We start from the raw sequence: 18,014 nt of genomic DNA, 5'->3' as shown, positions 1-18,014 counted from the left end.
AACCTAGCCAAATTTACACATAAAACTAACTATCACAAAAAACTAAGATCATGGCATCCAGTCCAATCAGTTTATGGCAAATAGATGGGAAAACAATGGAAACAGTGACAGATTTTATTTTCTTGGGCTCCAGAATCACTGTGGTCAATGACTGCAGCCAGGAAATTAAAAGATGCTTGTTCCTTGGAAAGAAAACTATGATAAATCTAGACAGCATATTAAAAAGTAGAGACATCATTTTACTGGCAAAGGTCCACATAATCAAAGGTATGGTTTTTATAGTAGTCATGTGTGGATGTGAGAGTTGGACCATAAAGAAAGCTGAGTACTGAAGAATTAATGCTTTTGAACTGTGATGTTGGAGAAGACTCTTGAGAGTTCCTTGGAAAGCAAGGAGATCAAACCAGTCAATCCTAAAGGAAATCAACCCTGAATATTCATTGGAAGGACTGATGCTGAAGCTGAAGCTCCAATACTTTGGCCACCTGATGAGAAGAACTGACTCATCTGAAAAGATCCTGATGCTAGGAAAGATTGAAGACTGGAGGAGAAGGGGATGACAGGATGAAATGGTTGGATTGCTTTATCAAGTCAATGGATAAAAGCTTGAGCAAACTCCAGGAGACAGTGAAGGCCTGGTGTGCTACTATCCATGGGGTCACAAAGAGTTGGACGTGATTGAGCGAATGAACAACTGAGACCTGGAGATTGAACAACAAAAGAGACCTGGAATTTGAATGCTGGTCTGTCTATCTCTAAAAAGTATGTGGTAAGCCACTGCATGATTCTCCATCTCAGAAAATAGTTTGCAATCTCAAAACACCTGTAACCTTTCAGAAAATGGCTTGACATCCCAAGACATAAGTTTTCAAGAAATTGGGAGGCCGGGGGAGAAGCTTAACTATTAAAAGATGTGAAAAGAATAGAATTGAGAGTTGGACCAGTGGAAAAATTGTCAGGATTAAACTAGACAGAGGGCTTCCCTGGTGGCTCAGACATGTCCATAATGCATCCATGGACAAACAGTCAAACATACCTGAGCGACTCTCACTTTCACTTTCAAGCTAGACAGAAACTGCTTTGGAGCTCATGCCAGGAGCTGGGATGTTGTCAAAGTCTGGCTCAGGAATAAGCTAGTAGTGGGTAAGAGAGACATGAGTAGGGAAATGGTGATTTCCTCCTCCCACTCACCCTAGAAAAACACCACAGGAAATATTTTGACTCAGTTGAAAACAGGAGTAATTTACTTCATGGGTACCGTTTTCACCTTCACAGTTACGAGTGTGTGTGTTACAGTGTGTGTATTTGTACGTGTGCCTGTTTTTTTATTCATTCTATGATATTGATTGTCATCATCTGACTTCTTTACAGATTCTCAAACTTTATGCATGGGAACCCTCCTATAAAAAGAAGATTATTGAAATTCGAGAACAGGAATTGGAAGTTCAAAAATCAGCTGGGTATCTTGCTGTATTTTCCATGCTAACTTTAACTTGTATTCCATTCTTGGTGAGTGTGTATATTATTTCCTGTTTTGATTTTCAAATTTGATTTGCATATTTGCCTTCAAATTCCCTGGAATTAAGGTTTCCAAAGTGAAGTCTTCTATATCTAAATTTAAATTTTTCAATCTTAAAAAATATAACCTATATTTCAGAGTTCCTTTTCAGCTCGATTATTTTTCTTGATTAACCCCTTTTAAGCAAGACTGAAAGGCACACTATGTAGAGTTGGAAAGGGACGTTACATTTATTAAGTGTTTCTACCGTGTATCAGACAAGTTATATGCATTTTATTTCTTTCTTGCAATAATAAGATATTACTTTTCTCATTTCACAAGAGGAAATGGAAATAGTTTGGAAATATCCTCAAAGTTATAGAACTAGTATTTGTAGGTGAATTGATACAAATTGAAGTCTCTTTCTTTCTGTCACTTCATGCAAATATTGGGAATCTCATGCTATTTAAAGAGTATAAATTGCCTTGAGATATTGAAGCAGTGGCTGGAAGCCAAAGAATAAGAAAACTATGTATAACTGAAGGATCAATTTTAGCCACTCTCAGTAGTGATGGGATCAGGAAACATTCTATATGTCTCCCCTGTTGTTAATTTAAAATATTATTATTTTTTATTTAAACAAACATGTGGATATTATGAAAGTAAAACAATATTTACATTTGGAATACTTTAGTAAAAATAGCCAGGAAGCATTTGCTTAAGACAGTCTTATGTACATGATAAATAGTCAATACAGTCTCATGCATAAATGAATTTTTCTGCCTTTTCTAAATGAAACTTATGCAAGTAAATATAAATCTTACTAAGCATGATTTATTTATACCTTCTTCAGTTAATATTAAGACACAGAGAAAGTAAAATTTCTGCATATGAGACAATAGGTATGCATGCATCACTGGAAAAAATTTACATAAAACTCCATTTTGAAGGAAAAAATGAACTGCTGTATGTTTTAAATGGTGATAATTACTTCAGTGAAAATGTGCCATGTCAAAGAAGGGCACTGGACCACATGTTCGTAGGATGTCATTATCTAAGATACTTAATTGTATGATCTGTACTAAACATTTATTTCATATTCTTCAGCAATAGTACTAAATAGTACCAAATTTTGGTAAACAACAACAATAAAGGTTATTGAAGATTTCTTTCCTAATTTTGAGTCTGTATTAATAATTGCACATTGGAGAAAATTACATGTCTGCTTTTAAGGTGTCCCTGGCAACATTTGGTGTCTATTTCTTACTGGATGAAGAAAACATTTTAACAGCCACTAAAGTGTTCACGTCTATGTCTTTGTTTAATATCTTGAGGCTTCCTCTGTTTGATTTACCGATGGTGATCTCAGCTGTGGTCCAGGTACATCCAAATTATCCTTAAACTGAGAATCATTCCTCTACTGAAATCTTTAGTTTTGCATATTTCATTTCTTAATTTTTTTTAATATTGTTTTTTGTAGTTGTTTTATGCTGCTTTCAAAATTTCCCTAAATTAATGAGCAATAGAGAATATAATCGGAGAAGGCAATGGCACCCCACTCCAGTACTCTTGCCTGGAAAATCCCAGGGATGGAGGATCCTGGTAGGCTGCAGTCCATGGGGTCGCTAAGAGTCAGACATGACTGAGAGATTTCACTTTCACTTTTCACTTTCGTGCATTGGAGAAGGAAATGGCAACCCACTCCAGTGTTCTTGCCTGGAGAATCCCAGGGACGGGGGAGCCTGGTGGGCTGCCGCCTATGGGGTCACACAGAGTCAGACATGACTGAAGTGACTTAGCAGCAGCAGCAGCAGAGAATATGATAGAATGAAAAGAATCATGTCTTCTCTGCCTGTGCTTTTCATCTATAAAAATGACTTTTAAGCATTTCAACATGTGACATTGTTTTCTTTGCTAAGTGTTAGTTCTCTTGTTTAGCTTTTTAAAATTTGGTGTTTGACACTATGCCACCAAAGGGTTTATTTTCTGTTTTCAATTGAAAAATTTTAAGTAAGTAATTTGTACAGTACTAGGTCTGAATTTTCCCAGGGTTCAGCAAAACTTCATCTGTGCTGAAAGAATAAACTAGGGAGAAAAGTGCACTGATAATGTCAGTCTGCCAACCAACCTTGTATGAGGTATCTGGTTTAGCCTGCTTTTATTGTAATCTCCAATGACTGAAGCCTCTTTAGATGCTATGATGAGTAGAAGGCAGCTAAAACCATAGGAAATCCAAAGAAGTGAGTTCTTTTATCCCTTTACCCCTGCTGCTGCTGCTAAGTCACTTCAGTTGTGTCTGACTCTGAGCGACCCCATAGACGGCAGCCCACCAGGCCCTACTGTCCCTGGGATTCTCCAGGCAAGAACACTGGAGTGGGTTTCCATTTCCTTCTCCAATGCACGAAAGTGCAAAGTGAAAGTGAAGTCGCTCAGTCGTGTCTGACTCTTAGCGACCCCATGGACTGCAGCCTATCAGGCTCCTCTGTCCATGGGATTTTCTAGGCAAAGTACTGGAGTGGGGTGCCATTGCCTTTACCCCTAGATTTTCTCAATTAAAAATTTTCAATATCAAGTTTGGATATTCACCCATCAAAACTTTTTCAAGTCTGGTTTCATAAACAAAGTGAATTTTTGCTTACTGGAACTAGCTCTTTGATCTAAGAACTTTTCCTTTTAATTTATATAAATTGAGATATAGAAATTATATCTGAAGAGTAACATAATTCTATAATAAATAGCACTTAAGCTATTTTTGTTCCATAATACTGTTTTTATATTCTTTTGCTAATAATCACCAGCAGAGGGCATAGAAGTACTATTGATGCTTTTAACACATTTCACAGCACACTTCTCTTAAAAAAAAATTCTTAGAAAAATAGTTCTGTTTTGCTTTTGAAATTATATTCTAGCTAAAGGTCTGGTATCCCAGAGTGTTTTCCAGTTCCTAGTGGTATGCTACTACTGTCACTAAACAGATGAGAACAATTGTCAAAAAAGAAAAGAAAAGAAAACAACCTTGCATACTGATATGACACACTTGGTAAACAAAATCACAGCTTTTAATTATATCTTATCCATTAACAGTAGACACATCCTAACAGAAAGTGAATAAAAACGTACTAGAGGTTTCATGCAAGTGAGTGTCAGGAGAAAAATGATTCTATTTATCCTATCTGTAGCAAAACATTCATAGCTATTCTATTAGTTAAATGTTACCATTGCCAAAACTGCTATTTTGTTTATGCTCACAAGCAGATTTCATTCAACCAACCTGAGGTTGCTCTTAAAAACTAATTATTCTATGATTATTAATTAATCAGTTATCATGTTTTTGCTAGAATGTTAAGGAGAATTTTTGGTTTCTAACTTCTCGTGTTTTCCTGCATACATATATTTGTTGTGATTTTTGATTCTTGAAACTTCTTTTTCTTTATCGATGGACTTATTTATAAACATTCAAACAATGCAAATCATGCTTGCTGAATATTTATATCAATATCTCCAGTTTACATCAAAAACTTTAAGATGTTTTTTAGTTTAACTTCTTCTTGAAACCCAAAAATTCCATCTGCGTTTATTTTGATAGACAAGAATATCACTGGTTCATTTGGAAGACTTTCTCAACACTGAGGAACTTCTTCCACATAGTATTGAAGCAAACTACATAGGAGGTTAGCAGTTCTTTTTTGTGTTTAATATTTATTTGACTTCTGGGCTGAAGACAATTGATTCTAAAATACATTTCTGTATTTATTTTTCTTCCTAGATCATGCCATTGGTTTTATAAATGCTTCCTTTTCCTGGGATAAAACAGGGATTCCAGTATTAAAAGAGTAAGTCATGATTTGGGGAAAATTAAAAACAAAACAAAAAAATTAGCATAGATTCTATCATACTTCATGTGTTTATTTTTTAGAGGTTTTAAGCAGAAGATGAATCTATTGGAATTTGTAAGATTTTTTTAAAAACCTCTCACTGCATCTTTCATCTTTATGATTGTTTTACAATCTTTTTACCCCCTGTTCATTTCCTCTATTTTCTTTGCAGCATTTACTGCTTGCATTTTGAAAGGTTGGGTGTTTGTAGAATAATGTAGGACAATGTAAATAGCAGCAATTTCAAGGATGATGCCCTGTATATAGTGACTTGTGATACAGTGACTTTTCTGGGAATATACATTAAAAACAATTATAACAGAACTTCCTATATCATCTCTTTCTTTATTTGTTGTGCAGCTTGAACATAAAGATTCCAGAAGGAGCTTTAGTGGCTGTTGTAGGGCAAGTTGGGTCTGGAAAATCATCTGTGCTTTCTGCAATTCTGGGGGAAATGGAGAAACTAAAAGGAATAGTCCAAAGAAAGGTAAAGTCAACAATGCATTCTTTGCACATCTCCTAGTGTAATGGACTGCAGCCAGCACATCGTTAGTGTCAATAAGAATTTATCAAGTTGAATTGAAGAACGAAGTATTTAATGAGCATTTCTAGTTTGTAACAAACATTTAAATTTCCACAGAAATTGATTAGCTATGGATGGATTAGTCAGAGCATTCTGTCATCCATATACTTCAGCAAATCATTTAGGAATGCTTATGGTAATTGTTTGATGATATTAACTAAATTGCAACCAATTATGGAGAAACGAATGTAGTTTATAATATAATTTGATTAGGTTTCTAATTATCATTCATTGCAATGTTTCCTAAGTAATTACGGCCATTCCATTTCTAAGAAATGGTGTAGTTGCTCACAAGAAGGATCTCTGACCTAGGAAAACCTCAGGAAAATAATAATTATGAATAGCTTACATTTAAATTTCAGCTTTTGGACTATGGAGAGGTCTACTTCCAGCCATTTGTTCTATTCTTAAAGGTCAATAGGAATAAGAATTCAACAAGTTCTTCATCAGCTATTTCTTTTTTGAAGTACTAGGCTACCAATGAATTTTTCCTTAGACCTAACTATCTAAGAAGGTAAAATATTACCTAATCACTCCTTCTCACTTCTGACAAGATGGAGAGGCTCTATGGATATGAAACTAGTGTCTTCACAGTTTTTTATTTTTTTTCTCTAGGAAAAATCAACTCCAGATCTTTTTATTTTTGTTCATGATATATCATTTCCTTGTGTCTATATTTATTCTCCTCTGGAGAAGGAAACCTCAGCCCCCTCCAGTATTCTCGCCTTGAAAATCCCATGGACAGAGGAACCTGGTGGGCTATATTCCATGGGGTCGCAAAGAGTCATTCTAGGTCTTTAGTGATTAATTGGTAAAGAATCCATTTACATTGCAGGAGTTGTATTTGGGTTCCATCCCTGAGTTGGGAAGATCTGCTAGAGAAGGGAATGGCAACCTGCTCCAGTATTCTGGCCTGGAGAATTCCATGGGCTTTGTAGTCAGACACAACTGAGCGACTTCCAAGTTCAAGTTCAATTTCATGTCTTTATATCTTTCCTGATTCCAGGTTTTTAGTGATTAATTTTTTATTTATTTTTCTCTCATCGATACAGTTTCTTAGTTTGGAATCAAGCATACTTTCAAGGACTTTTTCTTTGACAAGATTACACTTAATAAATACCACTACTTTTAACTTAAAATATACTATCTTTTCTCCTTATGTTCTCTTTAATGACAACAATCAGCCATTTCTCTGGTGATCAAGATGGCTATACATTTTCCTAGCCCATATCAGTTCAGTTCAGTCACTCAGTCGTGTCCAACTCTTTGCGACCCCATGAACCACAGCATGCCAGGCCTCCCTGTTCATCACCAACTCCCAGAGTCCACCCAAATCCATGTCCATCGAGTCGGTGATGCCATCCAACCATCTCATCCTCTGTCATCCCCTTCTTCTCTGGCCCTCAAACTTTCCCAGCATCAGGATCTTTTCCAATGAGTCAGCTCTTTGCACCAGGTGGCCAAAGTATTGGAATTTCAGCTTCAACAAAGTCCTTCCAATGAACACCCAGGACTGATCTCCTTTAGGATAGACTGGGCGGATCTCCTTGCAGTCCAAGGGACTCTCAAGAGTCTTCTCCAACACCACAGTTCAAAAGCATCAATTCTTCAGCGCTCAGCTTTCTTTATAGTCCAACACTCAACATGACAACTGGAAAAACCATAGCCTTGACTAGACGGACCTTTGTTGGCAAAGTAATGTCTCTGCTCTTTAATATGCTGTCTAGGTTGGGCATAACTTTCCTTCCAAGGAGTAAGTGTCTTTTAATTTCATGGCTGCAGTCACCATCTACAGTGATTTTGGAGCCCAAAAAAATAAAGTCTGTCACTCTTTCCCCATCTGTTTGCCATGAAGTGATGGGCCCAGATGCCATGATCTTCGTTTTCTGAATGTTGAGCTTTAAACCAACTTTTTCACTCTCCTCTTTCCCTTTCATCAAGAGGGTCTTTAGTTCTTTTTCACTTTCTGCCATAAGGGTGGTGTCATCTGCATGTCTGAGGTTATTGATATTTTTCCCAGCAATCTTGATTCCAGCTTGTGCTTCCTCCAGCCCAGCATTTTCCATGATGAACTCTGCGTATAAGTTAAATAAGCAGTGTGACAATATACAGCCTTGATGTACTCCTTTTCCTATTTGGAACCAGTCTGTTGTTCCATGTCCAGTTCTAACTGTTGCTTCCTGACCTGCATACAAATTTCTCAAGAGGCAGATCAGGTGGTCTGGTATTCCCATCTCTTTCAGAATTTTCCACAGTTTATTGTGATCCACACAGTCAAAGGCTTTGGCATAGTCAATAAAGCAAAAATAGATGTTTTTCTGGAACTCTCTTTCTTTTTCCATGATCCAGCAGATGTTGGCAATTTGATCTCTGGTTCCTCTGCCTTTTCTAAAACCAGCTTGAACATCTGGAAGTTCACGGTTCACGTATTGCTGAAGCCTGGCTTGGAGAATTTTAAGCATTACTTTACTAGCATGCGAGATGAGTGCAATTGTGCAGTAGTTTGAGCATTCTTTGGCATTGCCTTTCTTAGGGACTGGAATGCAAACTGCCCTTTTCCAGTCCTGTGGCCACTGCTGAATTTTCCAAATGTTCTGGTATATTGAGTGCAGCACTTTCACAGAATCATTTTTCAGGATTTGAAATAGCTCAACTTGAATTCCATCACCTCCACTAGCTTTGTTCATAGTGATGCTTCCTAAGGCCCACTTGACTTCACATCCCAGGATGTCTGGCTCTAGGTGAGTGATCACACCATCATGATTATATGGGTTGTGAAGATCTTTTTTGTACAGTTCTTCTGTGTATTCTTGCCACCTCTTCTTAATAGCCTCTGCTTCTGTTAGGTCCCTACTATTTCTGTCCTTTATTGAGCCCATCTTTGCATGAAATATTCCCTTGGTATCTCTAATTTTCTTGAAGAGACCTCTTGTCTTTCCCATTTTGTTGTTTCTCTCTATTTCTTTGCATTGATTGCTGAGGAAGGATTTCTTATCTCTCCTTGCTATTCTTTGGAACTCTGTGTTCAAATGGGCATATCTTTCCTTTTCTCCTTTGCTTTTTGCTTCCCTTCTTTCCACAGCTATTTGTAAGGCCTCCTCAGATAGCCATGTTTTGTTTTTTTTTTTGCATTTCTTTTTCTTGGGGATGGTCTTGATTCGTGTCTCCTGTACAATGTCCACGAACCTCCATCCATAGTTCATCAGGCACTCTGTCTATCAGATCTAGTCCCTTAAATCTATTTCTCACTTCCACTGTATCGTCATAGGGGATTTGATTTATGTCATACCTGAATGGTGTAGTGATTTTCTCCACTTTCTTCAATTTCAGAATGAATTTGGCAATAAGGAGTTCATGATCTGAATCACAGTCACCTACCAGTCTTGTTTTTGCTGACTGTATAAAGCATCTCCATCTTTGGCTGCAAAGAATATAATCAATCTGGTATCAGTGTTGACCATCTGGTGATGTCCATGTGTAGAGTCTTCTCTTGTGTTATTGGAAGAGGGTGTTTGCTATGACCAGTGTGTTCTCTTGGCAGAACTCTATTAGCCTTTGCCCTGCTTCATCCCGTACTCCAAGGCCAAATTTGCCTGTTACTCCAGGTGTTTCTTGACTTCCTACTTTTGCATTCCAATCCCCTATAATGAAAAGGACATCTTTTTTGGGTGTTAATTCTAGAAGGTCTTTAGGTCTTCATAGAACCACTCAACTTCAGCTTCTTCAGTGTTACTGTTCGGGGTATAGACTTGGATTACTGTGATATTGAATGATTTGCCTTGGAAACGAATAGAGATCATTCTGTCATTTTTGAGATTGCATCCAAGGACTGCATTTCGGACTCTTTTGTTGACCATGATGGCTACTCCATTTCTTCTGAGGGATTCCTGTCCACAGTAGTAGATATAATGGTCATCTAAGTTAAATTCACCCATTTCAATCCATCTTAGTTCACTGATTCCTAGAATATCGATGTTTACTCTTGCCATCTCCTGTTTGACCACTTCCAATTTGCCTTGATTCATGGACCTAACATTCCAGGTTCCTATGCAATATTGCTCTTTACAGCATCAAACCCTGCTTCCATCACCAGTCCCATTCACAACTGGGTGTTGTTTTTGCTTTGGCTCCATCCCTTCATTCTTTCTGGAGTTATTTCTCCACTGATCTCCAGTAGCATATTGGGCACCTACTGACCTGGGGAGTTCCTCTTTCAGTGTCCTATCTTTTTGCCTTTTCATACTGTTCATGGGGTTCTCAAGGCAAGAATACTGAAGTGGTTTGCCATTCCCTTCTCCAGTGGACCACATTCTGTCAAATCTCTCCACCATGACCCACCCATCTTGGGTGGCCCCACATGGCCAGTAAGTATCCTTTAAAAATATAATAGTGGGATATATGATTTTATTGACATATTGATTTTATTTTCATTCAGTTTCTTTAATTTTCACAAAGCAACAATTGAGCATATACTATGCGCCTGGCATAGTACCAAGGAAATAAACATGAATAGGATATGCTACTTTTATTAAAGAGTTCATAGTCAAGTGAGGGAGATACTAAGATCATTTACAATAAATATTTTGATTTTTGAAATGAAACAGTATAAAAAGCAACAAATTCTGCTTTTAAGAGTTAAAAAAATAATCAAAATAGGTAGCCTTTTATTTAATCTTGAAAAATGATTAGGAGTTGATCAAGATGAAACCAATATCAATTTTAAGTTTCACATGATACATACATGATAATAATAAACTTAAATTTTAAGGATCAGATTGAATAAGATAATGTGCGAAGACCTAGACTAGTTCTTGGCACAGAGTCAGCTGGCTCCCTGAGAGTTTTTATGGTTATTGTTATCTTCATTATGATTGTTGAGGGGCTCGTGGTAAGACTTAAAGATTATTTCTGATACTTTTGAGGATTCATAGTTAGGAAAGTGTTCATGGTGATAATAGAAACAATAACACTGCTATTACTAATCATAAAGTAGAGAGGACTCACTTTGTTTATATTAAGCTAGGGATGTGAAAGAGAGACAATATTATCTGTCTATATAACTGGCCACTTTGTTCTTTAGGAAGCTTATTAGTCTGGATCAGTGGCAAGATTTTAATTATTTAACATTCTGAATTATTCCACATTCCATACTCTCAGTTATTTCCTAAAACATGTCTAATCCTAAATTTATATTATCTGATTATCTCTAATTTAATAGTAATGGGCTTCCCTGGTGGCTCTGATGGTTAAAAAAAAAGTCTGCCAGCAATGTGGGAAACCCAGATTCAATCCATGTGTTAGGAAGATCTCCTGGAGAAGGGAATGGCAACCTACTCCAGAATTCTTCCATGGAGAATTCCATGAACAGAGGAGGCTGGAGGGCTACAGTCCATGGATGGGGTCACAAAAAGACAGACACCACTGAGTGACTGATGCTTTCACTTTCAATCATAATAATGGCATGGCCAACCTAACATTTAGTATTTATAAGGTGCTTTTGTTTACATCTTTCTGTTTCTCAAGGTTTCACATTCTCAATTGTTTGATGCATATCATTACAGTGTTCAAATTCTAAGATCCCCTATTCCCAGTATCAAAGGTTTATATCAGACATCATTCATGCAGCATATCCAGTATTCAGTGTTCTTTGATGGAACATCAGAGATTTAGAGTCCATTTTTGAATTAACCAAACTTCTATTGTAGTTATATTATTAAGAATGAAATGAAACAAATACACATTTTCATTTGTATGTGAGATGTAATGATAATACATGGAAAGTTTTACATCTCTGTGAAAATTTATCAACTCTTTTTCAGCTCCTGTTACACCAATACCTCAAGTCCATATTTCTCAATGTAGTATTTAGTTCCTATTTTATATTATACACCGTTTCCCCCTGTTCTGCATTCTTCTTTCCTGTGTTCTTCACCCTCTGTTCTCCTTATCTTGCCTGATGTATATCAAGTATTCAGAATCTCCATCACCTGAGGACTGATTTATTATGCTATCCTAATCAAGGTTATTCACTAAGCGAGGTAGTTCAAGAGCAATTACTTTTGTGTTCAAGATCAAGTCAGATCGAATTATATTATTTTGGCTCAAAATCCATTCTGTGTCTTACTTGCTCAACAAAGAAGAATTAAAAGTTAATCTTTGTTCTTGAAAGCAGTTGGTAGAAATCAAAAGACTGGTAGTTATTTACAGGTCTATGTCAGAAAGTACTTTAAATGTGCAGTATTGTTAGAGTGAGGAATAATCAGAATACTCAAGTTGGTGTTTGGTTAGAGTCCATGGGGTAGATTGAAACGTGAGTCTCTAGTTCAAATACTGGGAGTCCTTTAGAAGACAAAGGTTAGTTAAAAGAATATTTCATGCATCAGAGATATTCAGGAATAATGTCAAGACATCAGATTATCAGAAAATGAATTTAAGAGCAGTGAGTTCATGGAAGACAAAGGAATGTGGTGTCCAGAGCCCCCTTCTAGGGGGCTTGCCACCAGCTTTGGGAGTACATCAAACACATTAGCACCTTCGTGATGGCCTGCTGGGCTCCAACCTTAAAGGCCAGGCCAGTTCAGCCTAACAACAGAATCCCTCTGCTGGGTAATACATTTCCACAGCTCTCTGGAAGATTGACCAAATCTTTCTTGGATCTGGGTCACCATGTGACCTACCCCTCTATCCAATCCTGCTTCTCCATTTCCTTTCCATAAGAAGTCCACAGGAATTCATCCCTCCAAAACAACTTGCACCCCAACTTCAGTGTTATGGGCCGAATTGTCTTCTCCCCATATTCATATGTCAAAGTTCTAACCCCCAATACCTAAGAATGTGATTGTATTTGGAGACAGGGTCTTCAAGGGGGCCATAAGTTAAAATAAGGTTAATAGGGTGGGCCCTTTGGCTGATATCTTAGGAGAAGAAATTAAGACACATACACAAAGGAAAGACCATGTGAAGACTGGGGAGAAGACAGCCATCTTCAAGCTAAGGAGATAGGTCTTAGGAGAAACCAACCATGCTGTCCTGGTCATGATGCCAGTTGTCTTACCATTCACATTGTGCACACTGTTCGTTGAACCCAGGGTAGGCAAGGTGCAAGCTAAGAGGCTGGAAGAAGATGCAAAGAGCTGTAGGAACTGCAGACATGTTTATTCTCTCCTGGCTGCCACAGCAGCCATGGCAGTAGACACTCTATTTTCTCTCCTCTCATGGCTGACCCAACAGACACAGCCGTGACACAGCAGTAATGCCACCACTTTCTAGGTGGAGCTCACATATCCCTACAGCACAAACAGCTTGTGACCAATCAAGTACCTCATGATGCGCATGTGCAGTGCTATAAATGATCTCAGCTGTTACATAGTCATTATTTACAAAATGTGGGGTGAGAGAGTCTGAACACACCATCTTGGCTAATTTACTCTCTCCTCACATGTGCCAACACCTTGATCTCAGAATTGTGAGAAAAAAAAAAAAATTCTATTGTTTAAGCCACTCAGTTCATGGTACCTTGTGAGGTAGGAAGAGCTGACTAGTAAACTCGGTGTCTGCCAAAAATCTCACAGGGACCTTTGATAGAAAGGAAATGGGTTGCCTTTTCTTTCTCCAGGGGATCTTCCCGACCCAGGGATCGAACCTGGGTCTCCTGCATCGTAGGCAGATGCTTTTACTGTCTGAGCCACCAGGGAAGTCTTGGTAGAAGCTACTTGAAAGGAAATAAAAAACACAAAGTAATTCATTTGAAGGGGCCTCTAATAAAAATACATAAGATTAAAATAGGACATAAGATTAAAATATATATGGAATATATTTACATTTAAGAAATAATCTATTTTTTTTTTAAATTCAATTTAAGGGGAGCAAAACCACAGACAAATATGTTCCCTTTATCTGGCACATGCAAGTTCTCCTTTTCCCCTGTTAAGAGTATTTCTTTTATTTATTTCTTTTTTAGGGCTCCGTGGCTTATGTTTCCCAGCAGGCCTGGATTCAGAATTGCATTTTGCAAGAAAACATTCTCTTCGGCTCTGTCATGCAGAAGCAGCTTTATGAGAGAGTTTTGGAAGCCTGTGCTCTCCTTCCTGATTTGGAGCAGTTACCAAATGGAGATCAAACTGAGATTGGAGAAAAAGTAAGGAAAATATATTTTATCCTATGTAGGAATAACATTCCAGTCAGCTACACTAATAAAACATCTATAGCCCTTTTCCTGAGGTCTTGAAGAGCTACACAACCATAATTTTTAAAAGTTATTGTAGAAGTCCTATGAAAGAGATGGCAGTATTAAAGATGAATAATTATTTTTTATTGACTACTTGGAAAGCAGATTAAAAATCAGCAGGAAATTCTGTTGTTAGTGTCTATACAGGGAGTGAAAGCCCACCAAGTGGATCATCAACGCTTTGCTTGGTTTCTGGTGTAATGCTGTTCACTGTCTAATGAGGGAGTAGTAGTTTTGTTTCTTGTGAATCTCTTGTGCACGAAGTCAAGCCTAGGAGAGTAGCAGCAGAGCCCCCGTCTCCAGTGGCGGCACCAAGACCAGGTTCCAACAACACTCTGAGACCATGCTGTCATCATGTACCTGTTCCATGCTCACACATGCTTCCTTAGGAGGAGCTTGTTTCCCAGAGGTCATATTCTTTGTTCTATTTATTTTCATCGAGTTAATGAATAGGTATCATGCTACCCAGTGTATTGTAGTTAAAAACAAAACAAAATAATATATCACAAGTCAAATAATGAACCCCGAGAGATTATCCCCAACCCTTGACTAAAATCTCCATTAATTAAACATGAATGCAAAAGCAGCCTCTGCCTACGATTCATATGTACTATGAAGATAAGTAAATAATCCTTAGTGTTTTGAATTTCTGAGAAGAGAGTTAGCATAACGTTGTTAAGCGTTTTTACCCTGGCCTCCTATTATTTGTCTTGTTATATAAATTGAAAACTATAAACGAAATTGTAGAAAGCGACAGTATTTAAAATCTAGGATGTACACTTTGCTGTACATCTGAAACTAACACAATGTTGTAAATCATCTATATTTCAATAAAATATAAAATCTAGGACAAGGTAGATCTTACCTTTTAACTAGACTTACATTGTTTTTATTCATAACCTGTTATTCTGCGGGGGTATGTTTTCAAAGTGTTAAGTAGATTTAATTTTTTGCAACCTCTGTGTTTTTTCTGGCATCTTCACTATCCCTCTAGGCAATAGCACCATAGCTAAAATTATACAGAAATGCGACTTCTTCAAACTTGTTAATGCATGTTGAGCGTTTTGCTGATAAAGCCAATCTTTAATAATATGAAATAGCTAACGCATGCGTGCGTGCTCAGTTGCTTCAGTCGTGTCTGACTCTTTGCGACCCTACTGTAGCCCACCAGGCTCCTCTGTCCGTGGGATTCTCCAGGCAACAATACTGGAGTATGTTGCCATGCCCTTCTCTGCGGGATCTTCCCTATCCAGGGATCAAACCAGCATCATTTATGTCTCTTACATTGGCAGGCAGGTTCTTTACCACTAATGCCACCTGTGAAGATGGAAATAGCTAATCGTATGTAACTAAAAAATTAAAGTGGAAAATTCAAAATGTGAAATATAGATTTAATATAGTCCTTAAGTGTTATTATCACCTATAAATCCTGATTTTTATATTTTATAATTAAATTTCTCCCAATCTAATGATGTACCTTACAAATGTAATTGAGTATTTCAGAAGGAAATCTGTTTACAGCTGTTTATGGTCCATGAGTTCGCAAAGAGTCAGACTCAACTACCAACTAAAACAATGAGATGACAAAGATAATGAATGTAGGATTTTCTTCACCTTTATTATCTTTTTCTTTGACATAATTCAGTTGAACACAAATATTTATTAATCTGTTATTTGCCCGTTTTCTACAATGGAGTACATAAGGGTGAGCAAGAAAGCTATCACTTTGTCTTCAAGGGATTGGAATCAACTGGATCTCTGCCAGTGATGTTATCAATTGCCTTTACCAGTATTTATTTGGACACTATGTGCTGGGAGTGCAAGAATAAACTAGGTAGGAGTGGGTAGGAGAATGAGATGCTGACATGAGTATTGCTATTTCTAGCAATGGATGAGTAAACAGAAAACTATAAGACAAGAAGGGAGGGAAGGAATTGCTTTACCTGAAACTCTGGGTAGAAGATTGATTTCAAAGAGTACTTGCAGTGTGTAGCTTTTGAATTGCAAAGGGAGGGCGTGGGTACCCAAGCAGAGTGAACACTCTCTGTGTAGATAGGAAAAGGCAGGCTAGTCTGATTGTCAGTCAGTCACTTGAGGGCAGCATTGGGAGAGTGGTTGAAAGATGAGTTAATGCCAAAATCTAAGTGTCTTGGATTTCTATTAAGGAATTTGCTGTTGCTCATGAATAATGAGAAGAGAAAGATGTGGCTATCCAAGATTTCTAAGCAAGATGACATAATTGCTGGATACACGATGACAGGTCAGAGGATGGATTAGAGAGAGAAGTGATTGAGTGACGATAGCCAATGTGTGTTATATCTGTACTCAGTATTGGATTCATCCTAGATATTTTAAGCTCATTAAATGCTCATGACAAACCCATGAGTTGGAGACTGTTACAATCACACATACTCACAGATATATGTATCATATTACTTTGTTGTATTTATGTATTATATTACTTTGTATATATTTTTTTTGCTCTTGGCTCCTTTGCTAAAATATGACCTCCCCATGACAGAGGCTCAGTTTCATTTATCATTAAATCCCAAGTGCTAGCATAGCTCTCCACCCGGAGAAGGAATGGCAACATACTTCAGTATTCTTTCTGGGGAATTCCACGGAGGGAAGCAGGCTACAGTCCGTGGGGTCGCAAAGAGTCGGACATGACTGAGAGACTAGCACTTTCATATTCTTTAACAGCTCTCAGAATATATGGAGAAGGCGATGGCACCCCACTCCAGTACTCTTGCCTGGAAAATCCCATGGATGGAGGAGCCTGGAAGGCTGCAGTCCATGGGGTCACTGAGGGTCAGACACGATTGAGCAACTTCATTTTCACTTTTCACTTTCATGCATTGGAGAAGGAAATGGCAACCCACTCCAGTGTTCTTGCCTGGAGAATCCCAGGGACGGGGGAGCCTGGTGGGCTGCTATCTATGGGGTCGCACAAGGTCGGACACGACTGAAGCAACTTAGCAGCAGCAGCAGCAGCAGCAGAATATAGGAGATATTTGTTGAGCAGAGGGAAGATGAGAAAGGCAAAGAAGCAAAGGCATTTTACAATTATAGGGCACTGGTTAAGTTCTGTGCTGCATGGAGAGCTTTTAAACCAGATCTGTAAATACTAAATATAAAATAAATCAAGTAAATTGGGCCTGGCCACATAATTCTCCATACATGGCTGTACATGTCGATTCTAATTCTCACATAGAGTGATGTATATTCCTTATTCTTGCTTCTTAGAGTTGTACTTTTGCCAACAAGACTTGTAGTAATCTTTCTACAGAAGAAAATAAGACATGTTGATTACTGCTTTGATAATTTAGCTATTATTCTCAATTTCCTATATGTCAATTTAAAAATAATCAGCAGTGTCAGTATACAAATGACAGCCAAAAGTTTCCTTTAATATTCCAGAGGCACAACCTTTCAGAGGTAAGGAATTGGACATTTTTTTCCTCCATAACTGTTAGTATCTACTTTTTAAAAGCAAGCAATTAAGAGAAAGCAGATATATCTGTTAATTTACACAAATTAATGGCACTAGGAAATAGAGGCTTTTGGAATTTCAGGATAAAGAAAGGTTGAAATGTCAATCCTGAGTTATTACCTTTCCCTGCTACAGAAGAGAATTTGGACATAACTAATGTGTTCTTTGGGGCCTCCCAGTTGGCTCCATGGTAAAGAACCTACTTGCCAATGGAGGAGACCTGGGTTAGATCCCTGGGTCAGAACGGTCCCCTATAGAAGGGAATGGCTACCCACTCCAGTATCCTTGCCTGGAGAATCCCATGGACAGAGGAGCCTGGTAGGCAATAGTCTTTAGTG

The 18,014-nt window shown here is 37.8% G+C and overlaps 1 protein-coding gene across 3 annotated transcripts in view; it reads left to right on the top strand.

Annotated features, from left to right (window-relative positions):
- The window catches only part of LOC113896243 (multidrug resistance-associated protein 1-like), a 100,263-nt gene that overhangs the window by 40,234 nt on the left and 42,015 nt on the right, over positions 1-18,014 (top strand). For 2 of the 3 annotated variants that reach the window (XM_027548614.1, XM_027548515.1), the window contains exons 8-13: positions 1,372-1,509; positions 2,732-2,878; positions 5,085-5,169; positions 5,265-5,331; positions 5,734-5,860; positions 13,917-14,093. In XM_027548614.1, coding sequence (XP_027404415.1) covers positions 1,372-1,509; positions 2,732-2,878; positions 5,085-5,169; positions 5,265-5,331; positions 5,734-5,860; positions 13,917-14,093 — 741 coding nt within the window. The remainder of the gene's footprint in view (positions 1-1,371; positions 1,510-2,731; positions 2,879-5,084; positions 5,170-5,264; positions 5,332-5,733; positions 5,861-13,916; positions 14,094-18,014) is intronic. The other variant, XM_027548571.1, reaches the window with a different exon arrangement.

The sequence above is a fragment of the Bos indicus x Bos taurus genome, chromosome 1, assembly GCF_003369695.1.
Source record: "Bos indicus x Bos taurus breed Angus x Brahman F1 hybrid chromosome 1, Bos_hybrid_MaternalHap_v2.0, whole genome shotgun sequence".
NCBI classification, from domain to species: Eukaryota; Metazoa; Chordata; class Mammalia; order Artiodactyla; family Bovidae; genus Bos; species Bos indicus x Bos taurus.
The sequence above is the reverse complement of the archived record's forward strand: the minus strand, read 5'-3'. Positions and strand labels throughout refer to the sequence as shown.